Here is a 13,064-nt window from a genome sequence, read left to right as displayed (position 1 = left end):
AGACAACTGTATCACACAACTGCTGCTAAAACCAGCAAAAGACACCTGTGACCAACAGGAATCTGACATTGTAGCATGGCATATCTGTTGTTGGAAGATCGGGAGAGCGTGCTCTCTGGAGGGAACGCGTTGTCTGTGCATTGATCTGATTCCTGGAAGAGATCCTTCTGGAGGTATGCTGTTTTTTAGAACCCTCTAGGGAGCAACAGACAAACCGCACTAATCAGATTCTGGTCCATATTCAACTAGGGACAACTACGAGAACCCCCTGACCACCCTCAGTGCCTCAGTTTTTCCGTAAACGTTTTTTTTACTTTTTCCCGTGAAGAACGCAGGAATTCCCTCATGAGCTGAAGATGTGGTGTGACCAAATATGGTTAATTCAGGGCGTTTCTGTATGTAAACAACGGTGAACAGTCACGAGCACCTCGTACACACAGGTGGGATTTATCATCAGATGAGTGCGGAACAACGTGGGTACGAGAGGCCGCCGCATGTTTCATAAATCAGGATTCAGACCGTCCGCACGAACGTTCTGTCATTGTAAGGAACGCAGGACGGTTACCACGAGGCTCTTGGTTCTGCTGATAAATGAGATTTAATGAGAGGATCAGGGAGGTGTGTGTTTTGTTTCTCTGGTGATAATGATCCATTGGCAGCGGCAACAATGTTTTTGTGTATTTCAGGTCTCTTTTCCTGTACGTCAAAGCATAAACATCAATGTTGTTGTTGCTTCAGCTGGTGAAGACGGCGGACCTGGACCCCAGACACAACTACATCCTGGGCTTCCACCCTCACGGCGTGCTGGTGGCGGGGGCCTTCACTAACTTCTGCACCTATGCTACAGGCTTCAGAGAGATGTTTCCAGGCCTCAGCTGCTACCTGCTCATGCTGCCTCTGTGGTTCAGAGCCCCGTTCTTCAGGGACTACATCATGTGTGCTGGTGCGGGTCCGACACATTCAGATCTAGTCACCCACACCCCAACTGTTTGTTCTGACATCAGGACGGACCTGTGACTCCTTCTCTTCACCTCATTTGCAGGTCTGATCCCATCTGATAAAGAAAGTGCCAGTTATCCACTCCGCACAAGGCGCTGTGGCACTGCCATCGTGATCGCTGTCGGGGGGGCCCCAGAGGCCCTCGATGCTCACCCTGGTACCTTCAATGTGCTCTTGGCCAAAAAGAAAGGCTTCATCAAAATGGCTATGGAGCACGGGTAAGCAGGTCATGGGGGAAATCTGGAGTTAGGAAGGGAAGTAGAACACGGGGATGAGGCTCATCAACCAGATTTCTGCTTGGTCTGAACCTGTTTCAGGACACACCTGGTGCCGGTCTTCTCCTTTGGAGAGAATGAAGTTTACGATCAGGTGGAGAACCCCAGAGGAACCTGGCTGAGGTGGACACAGGAGCGACTGCAAAGCATCATGGGTGTGTCTCTGCCTCTGTTCCATGCACGTGGCATTTTCCAGTACTCCTTTGGTCTCCTCCCCTACAGACGACCCATCCATACAGTAGGTGAGTCGGCAGTCAGGTCCGTTTCAAGTACGTTTTAGGTTTAAACCTCTGACAGCATCATGTAACCCCGCTCTTCAACACACTGTCCTGCATCTTGTCATCTCTCTGCAGTCGGCCGGCCCATCCGGGTGGAGAAGAACATGAAGCCAACAGCTGAGGAACTCGATGCCGTCCACCAGCTGTACATGGAAGAGCTCAGCAACTTGTTTGAGGAGCACAAAGGCAACTATGGCGTGGACAAAGACACGCACCTAAACTTCATCTGAGCCCCACTCTGGAAGCAGAAAGGTCTATTTATCAGTGGAAACCATGTTCCTGCCTGTACACTAACACGTCCTAATGTTTGTCTGTGTTCTTCTACTTCTACTAGTTTATAAATTACTCAACGACATGGGGCCAGAACACATGTCGGATCTCCTTCCTGTGTATCAGCTGGTAGAACCGGGTCAGAACCAAACAGGGTGAAGCTGCTTTTAGCTACTATGCAGCTCACAGATGGAGTCAGTTACCCGACTCTAGAAGCTTTTCATGTATTCATCAGCCTTTGAATAAATGTTCTGATGCTGCACCTTCTGCACTGTGTTTGCTCACCGTTAACTTTAACTTGTTTATTTTTCATTTTTAAATTGTATTTTTTGTCACGTTGATTTTAATGTTCTTGTTTTCTTCCTAATGGAAAGCACATTGAAATGCCTCTGTGTGTGTGTGTGTGTGTGTGTGTGTGTGTGTGTGTGTGTGTGTGTGTGTGTGTGTGTGTGTGTGTGTGTGTGTGTGTGTGTGTGTGTGCGCATGCATGCGTGTGTGTGTGTGCATATGTGTGTGTGTGTGTGACATGTACTACAAAAGCTGCCTTGTGTGTGTGCGCGCGCGTGTGTGCGTACATGTGTGCATCTGTGTGTGTGTGTGTGTGTGTGTGTGTGTATGTGTATGCATGCGTGTGTGTGCATGCATGTGTCTGTGTGTGTGTGTGTATGCATGCGTGCGTGCATGCGTCTGTGTGTGTGACATGTGCTACAAAAGCTGCCTTGTGTGTGCGCACGCGTGTGTGTGCGTACGTGTGTGCATCTGTTTGTGTGTGTGTGTATGTGTATGCATTCGTGTGTGTGCGTGCATGTGTCTGTGTGTGTGTATGCATGCGTGCGTGCATGCGTCTGTGTGTGTGTGTGACATGTGCTACAAAAGCTGCCTTGTGTGTGTGCACGCGCACACACACTCTATCACACCCTGTTTCACGTTAGCATTATGATGCCTCATGGGTATTGTAGGTTTGTGTTTCTTTGGTTTTCATTTCCTCTTTTCAACCTCTGACCTGCTGACTGACTCAGGTGTGTTGAAGCAGGTAAAACTAAAAAGTGGAGGATATCGTGTCTGCGCCAGATCTGCTCAGGGTCCTGCATCTGCAAATTACGTCACAGTAGATGTTAACCTGAACGTAAGACTTACGGAGGTTACGATACCACGTTCGTAAAAGTTACGTTTGCACGTTGGCAATGATGATTTTCATTGGTCAGAATGAATTTGCGGTTGTATTCCTGTCGTCCAAACATCAACACTTTTCAGAGAAAATGTGCTAGAATTCCCAGAGGAAATTTAAAATAAAAGCAGAGGGATCAAACGGTGACCCTCAACAGCTCTTGATTGTGATGGAATGGGGCAAAATAAAATATAAAAACTTTATTGAAATGATACCAAGCAACATTTTGAATGAATTAATGAATGAATGTATTTACATAACAACTAAGGAATATACAGATGCATTCCACATTAATACAAACAGATGTGGCTTCACATAGAAGAACTGTTGTGTTTTTAACAGTCAGATGTTGGTTTTATGTAGTTTCGCATTTTTCACAAAACAAAGATAATTTGGTTTTAACAACAAATTACAATTATAAAAAACATTTAGGTGTTGACAAACAAGAATTTATTAAAAAAAACTGCTGATGTCTCCAAAACTTAAGTGTGAAAGCCAAGTGGATTTGCTGCAATGTGATGTCATCAGCAGGCGCAGGACCCTGAGCTGACGCGGTACTGACACCGAACCTCCAGGCCTGGAATAGCCCTGTGATCCAGTTTACTTGTAAGTTCTGATGTGGGTCCAGATGTGTTTCGTTGTCTCTCATGATCACAGTCAACCAAACTTCTAGGGGGAAAAGAGTTAGAATGACAAAAAGCCCAAAATAGAGAGTAGCTCTTCTGCTTGTTGCTGTGAGTTTCTACAGAAGATCAGAAACATCTTTTGCACGTTCTTGCTGTGCTTGTCTCCTAATTCCATTGTTGGTTCTTTTTTAAACACAGATAAGGTTTTTCTTCACTTTGCTGACGTTTCGTTTGCGGCTGCCAACATCCTCAGAGCTGACGCTGAGTGAGTGACGCCACCATCAGCGTCAGCTCTGAGGATGTTTGCAGCTGCAAACGAAACGTCAGCAAACTGAAGAAAAACCTTATCTGTGTTTAAAAATGAACCAAAAATGGAATTAGAGCAGAAACCTCCTCCTGCCTGTGACTGACACCCAGCAGCAGAGAGGATGCTCTGCTGAGGATGGAGGGTGGCAGACAGAACGTCTGGTGGGACAATCAGAACTAGCAGCACGGCGACTCAAATCTCTGTCAGACAGAAGTGAGGATGTTGCCATGGTAACCAGCGGATGAACCACTTGTTGATAAGACAACCAGTCCCAGCCTCTCCTAACAAGCTGCAGACTCTAATGAAAGCCAGCTCTGTTTAGATTGTGGTACACAGCTGATCAAACATATCTTCACTACTTCAGACAGAGTCTTGGCAGTGACTCGGTGTCTCTCTGATCCACTCAATGATCCTGCAGAAACAGAAACAAAAACTGTAAATGTCTCATTCTGGTTCAGTGGACGTCACCTTCATGATCCAGAGGACACCAAGAAGCTGCATGTTCACTGAGGGGTATGCTCCATCTTACCGGAGAATTGAGCAGAAGGAACTGAAGACGGTGCACACACAGCAGGCAGAACCACCACCTCTAGAAGATGAGGAAGGCAACCCCATCAGTGTTTGATTCAGATTACTAAAGAACTCCAATTTCCTCTGGGATCAGTGTGGCTTTCTTGATCACAGAGCGCTCGTGCAGAAGGGAAAGGGGGTTTGTAGTGAACCCGTTATCTAGCCTGCTTGATGTGTGATCCGTTGGAGTTTATTTTTGTGCTTACAGGTGAGAAAGTTGTACCAAGATGTGATGCTTAACGTTAAAATGGATTATATGATTGACTGGTGGACCAGAGTTAAGATGTTTTTCCTGACATTAAAATCCCTTCATTTCCTGATGCGATGGAGGCACTGGGGGGGGGGGGGGGGGGGGGGGGGGCTTTATTGTAAATGGAACCTGAGTGCTGTTGAAAGGACAGATGAGCATCTATCTGTGTCCCCAAATATTTAAAACTCCACATGTTTAACCTGCTCTCCCTGAATCATCACCAGTTTAAACAGCACTCTTTTCCAAGTGTTACTTCGAGGCAAGGCACTGGAATGGGCCGAGGCACGGAGCCCGTTCCCGAATCCAGACCTGCCCAATGTGCCGCCAGAGTACCATGAACTCCATCAAGTATGTAATAAAGACACTGCAGCTTCTCATTGCCCCTTCTCATTTTTCTGTAGTATAGTTTTCCTTTTCTCTCACTAATATTAATAACAATAATAAAGAATATTTCATGAATATAAACCCGAGGAAACTGAAAGTGAAACTTAAACATCAACCGGCGCTGCAATGGCATCAACCACTTCGAGGAGGGAGGATGTGCCATTTTGCGGGTCCGTGAGTCATCAAAACGTTCGTAGTGGTGTGTGTGAGTGTGTCGGGAGTTTGTAGTGGTGTGTGAGTATGTCTGGAGTTTGTAGTGGGTGTGTGATGTATGTAGGATTTGTTTGTCTAAACGTATTATGGCGAAAAAGCACAAGAAAAAGCTGAAAGGCTGGGACTACAAAGAACTACAATTCACAGGGAAATGATGAAAGCAGGTGATTGGGTGAGTGATAGTCAAGTGACAGTTCACGTTGACAACGTGATAACGTTTATTGTAGCGTGTGAAGCCTGTGAGCTGCAGATCAGAACGACACAGCGTCTGCTTTTCTTGTTTGAGCATTTTGGTTGTTTTTGGCAAACTCATTAGCAGAAATACGCAGCAATCCGGGACACGATTAGTGTGTGAGATTTAAGTGAAACTCCGCCAGTTTAATGTGCAAACCAATTTTGCTCTACCTTATATAGTTTCGGTTTGACAAGCATTTGAACACAGATATGCAAAAGGGAGCGCTGGCGCTCCTGCCGGCCTTAAAGGGTTAATACCCCATTAGACCAATTTGAGTACTTGGTGATGCCCTTTGGCCTGACAAATGCCCCAGCAGTTTTTCAGTCATTAGTTAACTCGGGTCTTGGAGACTGCATTAATAGGTTTCTCCCTGTCTACTATGGCCTGCCTTTCATATGGTCACCTAGACCTGACCAGGCCTTCCAGGAGTTAAATGAGAAGGCTCCTGTACTAACCAGACCTGAACCCACCCAGCCGTTCACCCTGGAGGTAGATGCCCCCGACACAGGGGTGGGTGCAATTCTTTCACAAGTCTCCCCCACAGATCATCGTTTGCACCCATGTGCTTTCTTCTCTCAGCATCTCACTCCTGTCGAGTGTAACTGTGATGTGGGGGACTGTGAACTCTTGGCAGTGAAGCTAGCATTTGAGGAGTGAAGACATTGGCTGGAGGGGGCAGAACATCCAATAGTCGTATGAACGGATCACAAGAATTTGTCTTACCTAAGGGAGGCTAAGAGGCTGAATCCGAAGCAGTATCGATGGTTCCTTTTTTGTTTCGAGATTCAACTTTGCGATTTCCTACAGACCCGGCAGTAAGAACACTAAACCTGATGCCCTGTCCTGGCAGTTCTCCTTGGACAATGATGAGAACCCAACAACAATCCCCCCTCCTGTGTGGTCGGCGCTGTTGCTTGGTGCATCTATCGCCAAGTCATGGAGGCTCTCAAGCATGACCCTGGTCCGGGCAACGGCCCCCCAAACTGTTTGTTTGTGCAAACCAGTGTTCAGGGACCTCTCATCCATTGGGCACACACAGCCAAGTTTTCTGTACACCCTGGCATCGGGAGGGCAGTTGCCCTCTTCTGCAGGTACTTCTGGTGGCTCTCACTATACAATGTACCTGCAGATGAGGGCAACTGCCCTCCCGATGCCAGGGTGTACAGAAAACTTGGCTGCGTGTGCCCAATGGATGAGGGTGCTCGACCCGTGATCGGAAGGTTGCAGGTTCAAGCCCTGCTCAGTTTGTTCCTGTTGTTTTGTCCTTGGGCAAGACACTTAAACCCCCCTGCCTGCTGGTGGTGGTTGGAGGGACCGGTGGCGACAGTGTATGGCAGACTCGCCTCTGTCAGTGTGCCCCCGGGGCAGCTGTGGCTACATCATAGCTCATCCCCACCAGCGTGTGAATGGGTGAATGACTGATTGAGTTGTAAAGCGCATTGAAACAAGATGGCGAAGCGCTCTGGTGCAGCGGCTCTCAGCTCTCCTGCTTGGTGCTTGTTTTCTTTATCTTTACTGTCTATTTGGAACTTTTTGCACCACAGACATCCACTACAGCCGACAGAACCTAATCGACGTCAGTTTTAGCTACAGGGTGGCTGTTTCTCGCAAATATCAGCGCTCACACAACATCCCGAAGGACATAGCGAGAGCCCCCGGATCGCAGTGGATGCTATGCCCGCCAAGAGTGCGCCGGAGGCAGCAACGGGAGCGACAACAAAAGAGAAGCTGCAGGCCTGGGGCTGATGTTAAGCTACGAAACAACCTCATCGGCCAGCCCTCCCGAGCCTTCTCCCATCCAGCGCGAGATCAATCAGCCACAAAATGGATGAACTTGAGCTACAGATAGCGAGCACAAACTTTGCTGGTGGTGGTCGGAGGGACCGGTGGCGCCTGTGCTCGGCAGCCTCGCCTCTGTCAGTGCACCCCAGGGCTGCTGTGGCTGCATCATAGCTCATCACCATCAGTGTGTGAATGTGTGTGTGAATGGACGAATGATGCACTGTAGTGTAAAGCGCTTTTGAGTCCTTACTCTGAGAGACGCTATACAAGTGTGTGCTGGGTGCACGACTGCTACTGCATTTTTCTGGAAACTGGAAACTGAAATTCACTTAAATGGATCTCGTCAGCTGGTCTCTCAACGCGATTGATAAAAAAATTTTCAACGATGAGAACAGGAGAAGGGGCTCCCGGATGCCCCGCCGGGACAGACCCAGTTGGACACATCATAGACTCCTGGAAACAGTGGAACTTGATCTGTCTATCTCAGCTGTCTGTGGAGGACTCTGAAGACGTGTAGATATTCGTGGTGTTGGTGTCAGATTTCCTGCTCATTGGCCTTGGAGGCTACCTGGCTTACCGGAAAATTAACGAGCTGTCGAGGAATATTGGCCTGATCCCGGAGCTCAGAGATGGTTTGCACCGCGCTGTGAATTCACAGACTAAAATAATTGTCAAGATGAATCGTAAGCTTGGGACCTTGGCGGAGATTCATTCTTTGGCACAAAAGATGGATGCCATCAAGGAGAGAGTGGACGAATCAGCACGGATTGGGATAGATTAATGTCCATTATTGGGATTTTGAGAGGTTGAGGACCAACAAACTGTAAGAAAGAGAGGAAATTATTTCTGTCTGGCCCCAAAAAAAATTCTAATCGGAATCTGGCACGAGCCAGCAAGGCTCCAATGAAAACTCCCCCCTCAGAAGATATGTGGAATGTGCCGTCGCTATGGCAACTCAACACTGTCTCCTTTCCCAGCCTGGGCGGGACAGCGGGAAGGCCGCTGAAACGTTCCAGGGTCACTGCAACCCTCAATGCTCCTCCCCCTATCCACACTGAGGTGACATGCGCTGCTTCTATCGTGGCTGCAGGAACTGAAGTAGGGATAGTCCCAACCCACCACCCCACCTAGTGGACACTAGGGCCTGCACGACTTTATTTTTTTAAAAGTCGACAGTCAAGTAATGAAAGTCGAGTCGACTTCGACTAGTCGTTGATGACGTCATACGCCGGAAGCGGCGGGGGGGGGTCGGTAGGTTCGCTGGAGTTTTTGACAATTAAAATTGCGCCCACATTTGCTAAGTTAACACATCTCTTTTAACAACGGTAGTTTCTGCATCCTACTTCAGTCCTCTCCCCCCTCCCCCTGCGCAGCGGCCGCAAACTCACTGATGCGCCTGCAGCCTTTCCTGCTGCTCTAAACATTAAAATAATTATTTCATTTTCTGTTCCTCACTTCTGATTACCTTCAGTGGTGTCTGTTTGTTGCAACCACCAGGTACAAAAACTAACTTGTTTTTATTTGACTATTTTTCTGTCCTGCCTGTTTATTATCTTCCTGCATCTCCTCTCAATCCCTAAAGAAAAACTGCTACCTGGGTTCATATATATTCACCTCATGAGTTACCTTTGAACTGCAGTTCTAAAAGATCTACCGACCGCAAAAACAGTGGAGTGCCGCTGCTCGCCGGCCGACTACAACGGGACAGTTTTTACTGCGGAGTTCGTGCTGGAGCGGGGCGGAGATAGTGGGATCTTTGGGGTGCGTCACCAGAGGACAACAGCTGATGCGCCTCGCTCCGCAGCAGCAAAGCGCATCAGACACAAATAACAGACAGAAAACATGAAAGGAAATGAGCCGACATGAACGATCGCGTGTTTAATTTGTTTTTGAGGTGGTGACACCTGATTTGGCGGTGCTCAGGACGCAATGTCTGGAGCGCACGTCAACGATCAGAGCTTTGCATGCGCAAACTGGTTAAGATTAGGATGGGGGTGAGGGGAAGGTTAAATTGCAAGAGGGAAAAGGTCACAGTTTGGTTAAATGTCCGTTTTACCGCCGGTGTCAGTACCGCACAGCGCGTCGCCTCCGCCTCGATCCAGACGCGCAGGGGCTCATCACCTGCTGTCTTTTCCGAGGACTGCATCTTGTCAGTCATTATCACGTGACAGCGACTAGTTGATGACAGGCATAAAAAGTCACTACAGAGCCGTGAAATCGACTAGTCGACTAGTTTGTACAACCCCTAGTGGACACTTGTGTTGTCTGAAGTCTGTTGCATATATGTTTGAGGAGTTTTTTTGCAGAGCAAAGCTGCCCTCCTGGTGGGAGGGTAACTCTGAAGTGCCTTTTTTTCCCTCCACTTGAACCAATCCTCATGTAACCCCTCTTATCTCTATTAAGGTAGCGCGACTCAGGGTTGCGAATGACCACAGTGACAAATTCTTGTCATGTGTCTTTGCCCATGTATGTCTGGTCTCTGAATTGTGTGTACTGAAACTCTTATTTCCCTCTGGGATTAATAAAGTATCTTTGATTTGATTTGATTTGCCGCTGATATCTCCCGGGACTCTGCCGGCTGCTAGTTGTGGCCCCCCAGGGTAATCCTCTGCGCCTCCCGAGAGGGGGCTGGGGCTTTTCTGGTTACAGTCTCCCTGGGGTCCCTGTACTCTGGGGCAGCTCCTGGATCTCTTGGACTTGGAGATCCCTCCATCTCCTACACATCTTTGGGGGGCAGATCTGTGGCCCCTCATACTCTCTATTGGACGCTCCTTTAGAGAAGCCTTACATAAACAAGCGCGTGTACACACACAGGCGCTCACATGGTGCTCTCATAAGTATGGACTTGGGCATTTTCAACACATATCTTAAGGCTGTGGTTGGCACTAAATGCACTGTGATTTATTATCACGTGGTTGTTCATTAAAACAATGTTGATTTTATGTTTCCTCCTCAGGTTGATGCAGTGATAGCTTGCTCCTGTTGTATTGTTGTGTGTTGTTTTTCTCTTTCTGCAGGTCTAGAAGCAGACTCTTGTTCATCATTGATTTTTTATTTCATCTATCTGTTGTGATCCGGGAGACGACTCTGGACCGACCTGGTCGTAACTGCGGTCATTAAATTTACCCTCTACACATGCAAATGTGTAAACATGTAATGATAACTAGACTTTTAAACCCTCTGGATGCAGACGTTTTTTAACTCAGAAGTACCCTGAAGGACTTAGTTGTTCATCCTTTTATCAAAACTTCTTTTCAGCCTGAGAGGGTTAAACATCAGAAACAGATTATGTGTTCTCCGCTCTCAGCAGTGCTCTGATTAGTTTGTTTCACTCAAGTGGTGCTGAGTCTTCTGAACATGGACATTAGAACATTTGATTTTTAAACTCTTTGACCTGTAAGAGAGATAGTGCCATTTCGCTTTTTCAGATGTTCAGAGTTTATTTTGGGATCCGGTTTCTAAATGATGAACTTTGGCAGGAAACCTTTAAATGACATTGCTCTGATGTTTCCACATAAAACGTCTGTGAGGTTGGACGATGCCCCCCTTACAACACAGTCTAGGAAAAATGTGTCTGTGCGCACGTGTGCGCGTGCATGCGAGTGTGCGTGTGTGTGTGTGTGTGTGTGTGCGCGTGTGTGTGTGTGTGTGTGTGTGTGTGTAAATGCATGCGTGTGTGAGTGTAATTGTGTGCGTGTGTGTGTGTGTGTGTCTGTGTGTGTGTGTGTGTGTGTCTGTGTGTGTGTATGTGTGTGTGTGTGTGTGTGTACGTGTGTGTGTGTGTGTGTGTGTGTGTGTGTGTGTGTGTGTGTGTGGCTTTAGAAATGCTGACTGGGAGAAAAATACAGCAGGAAAATGATGCAAAAGAGGAGATTTGTCAGGGGAGCACATTCTCTGTTTTTTATGGTGATTCATTCATTCACACGGGCGAACTAATAATTAGTTCACAGATGAAAGTGTGATAAAAAGACTTTCAGATGATGACTGGGAGTCTTTCAAGTTTGAAATAGATTAGAATTCCAACATCATTGATGTTTGTCTCAAGACACTGTTCAAAGTACAGGAGGACTCCCAGAGTTCACGTCTACACATCTTATCTTGTTTTTCTCCTAACGAAGACAACAGAAGTAGAGTTCCGGCTCTGGTGTTATTGGAAACAAGCAGAAGGGATCTATTCGGTCCTGAGGTTTCAGTCCAGCAACAGGAATGCATGTAATCTGCTGCTTAATCAGATCCAAACAACACAATAAAGGTTTCTTATCAGAAACCTGAACGATGGGACAGTCTGAACTTTGACTTTCATATTTTTGGTCACGACTCTGATGTTTCTGAGTGGAATGACTCAATCCTCCTGGTGGACTCGTCTGTATGAGTTGGATTATTCAGATACCTTAGATCTTCAGTATAAACGCAAAGCTTTACATGACATTTTATAAGATGGTGTCATGAACCTGAGCTGTTAACACAGGTGGAATGAACAATTATATAAAAATAGGTGAGAGCAGCCAAGGCTGCACTTACAGAAACACGAACTGTGCTGTAAAAGCACATGACCGTATTTCTGACGTATTTCTCAACAGTAGCTTCGTGTCAAGGACTGTGGCATCAATTTGTATCCAAAAGCCACCATGAATCTTGGCTCAGACCCATCAGACATTAGTTTTAGGGAGAATTACATCAGATATGAGGAGCAAAAACCTTTTCCCCAGACTGGACATGAGATTTCATTTCAATAAACTCAGTAAACTGTCTGGGCAAAGTCAAGGCAAACAATCAGTCTTTAATAGAAGTGCTACACAAAACAAACACAGCTGAGTGTCTTTAACGTTCATCTCAGTCAGTAGTTCATATTTATTCCATGTTAACAGGAGCCCACAACACCTTTCATGTTCACCACACACTCCATCGTGACACACCAAACACTCACACACCATTCATTCTCAGAATCTGATGTAAATGAAGGAAGGTCAGTATGAATCAGACAGTTGCAGCAAATCATTAGTTTACTCCACACGCACACACACACACACACATGCACGCACGCACACACACACACATGCACACACACACACACACACACGCACACACACGGACGTAATATTTTGGGGGGGACAGGGGGAACATGTCCCCCCCACTTTTTCCAAAGTCAAGTTTTGACCCCTGCACTTTTTACCATCCAAAATCAATATTAGGCTATATTAAATTGACACTGGTTGAGCTCTGGGACCAAGCGGCAAACAACCGTTTGTGTTGAAGCCTGTTTTTCATTAGAGCATACTGTAAAGATACCCCCCCCCCCCCCCGTGTCCCCCCCACTTTTAAACTTAAAATTACGTCCATGCACACACACACACATACACAACGGAAGGTGCTACAGGGCCCAGATTTTGTGCTGAACAGGAAACATTGTATGATTCCCTCTGATCTGTAGTCTGGAGCCTCCTGAAGGATTCAGGAGCTCTGCACCACATGGCTGTTGTTTCTGTCAGACAGCAAGCTACAGTTCCCATGGTGCTGTTAGGTCAAATGTGTAAAATAACATCATCAGAGCTGGATTCCTGACATTAATGGACTTTTGCTCCAGATTTTAGTTCTAGACTCCTGGCTACTGCTGCCAGGTTTGAGCTGTGGCTTGGTTGCAGTGGCGGCTCCAGAAATGTTTTTCTGCAGGTGCTATGAAGGAGCCAGTCTTTTTATTGAGGGTGCT

At 46.8% G+C, this 13,064-nt stretch overlaps 1 protein-coding gene across 4 annotated transcripts in view; it reads left to right on the top strand.

Moving 5' to 3' along the window:
• The window catches only part of mogat2 (monoacylglycerol O-acyltransferase 2), a 34,896-nt gene extending 32,807 nt beyond the window's left edge, over positions 1 to 2,089 (top strand). For all 4 annotated transcript variants that reach the window (XM_070555656.1, XM_070555655.1, XM_015960164.3 and 1 more), the window contains 4 exons: positions 739 to 943; positions 1,043 to 1,217; positions 1,317 to 1,516; positions 1,628 to 2,089. In XM_070555656.1, the coding sequence (XP_070411757.1) occupies positions 739 to 943; positions 1,043 to 1,217; positions 1,317 to 1,516; positions 1,628 to 1,782 (735 nt within the window). In that variant the 3' untranslated portion in view covers positions 1,783 to 2,089. The remainder of the gene's footprint in view (positions 1 to 738; positions 944 to 1,042; positions 1,218 to 1,316; positions 1,517 to 1,627) is intronic.
• Positions 2,090 to 13,064: the final 10,975 nt, after the last annotated feature.

The sequence above is a fragment of the Nothobranchius furzeri genome, chromosome 10 (assembly GCF_043380555.1).
Source record: "Nothobranchius furzeri strain GRZ-AD chromosome 10, NfurGRZ-RIMD1, whole genome shotgun sequence".
In the NCBI taxonomy this organism is placed as follows: Eukaryota; Metazoa; Chordata; class Actinopteri; order Cyprinodontiformes; family Nothobranchiidae; genus Nothobranchius; species Nothobranchius furzeri.
The sequence above is the reverse complement of the archived record's forward strand: the minus strand, read 5'-3'. Positions and strand labels throughout refer to the sequence as shown.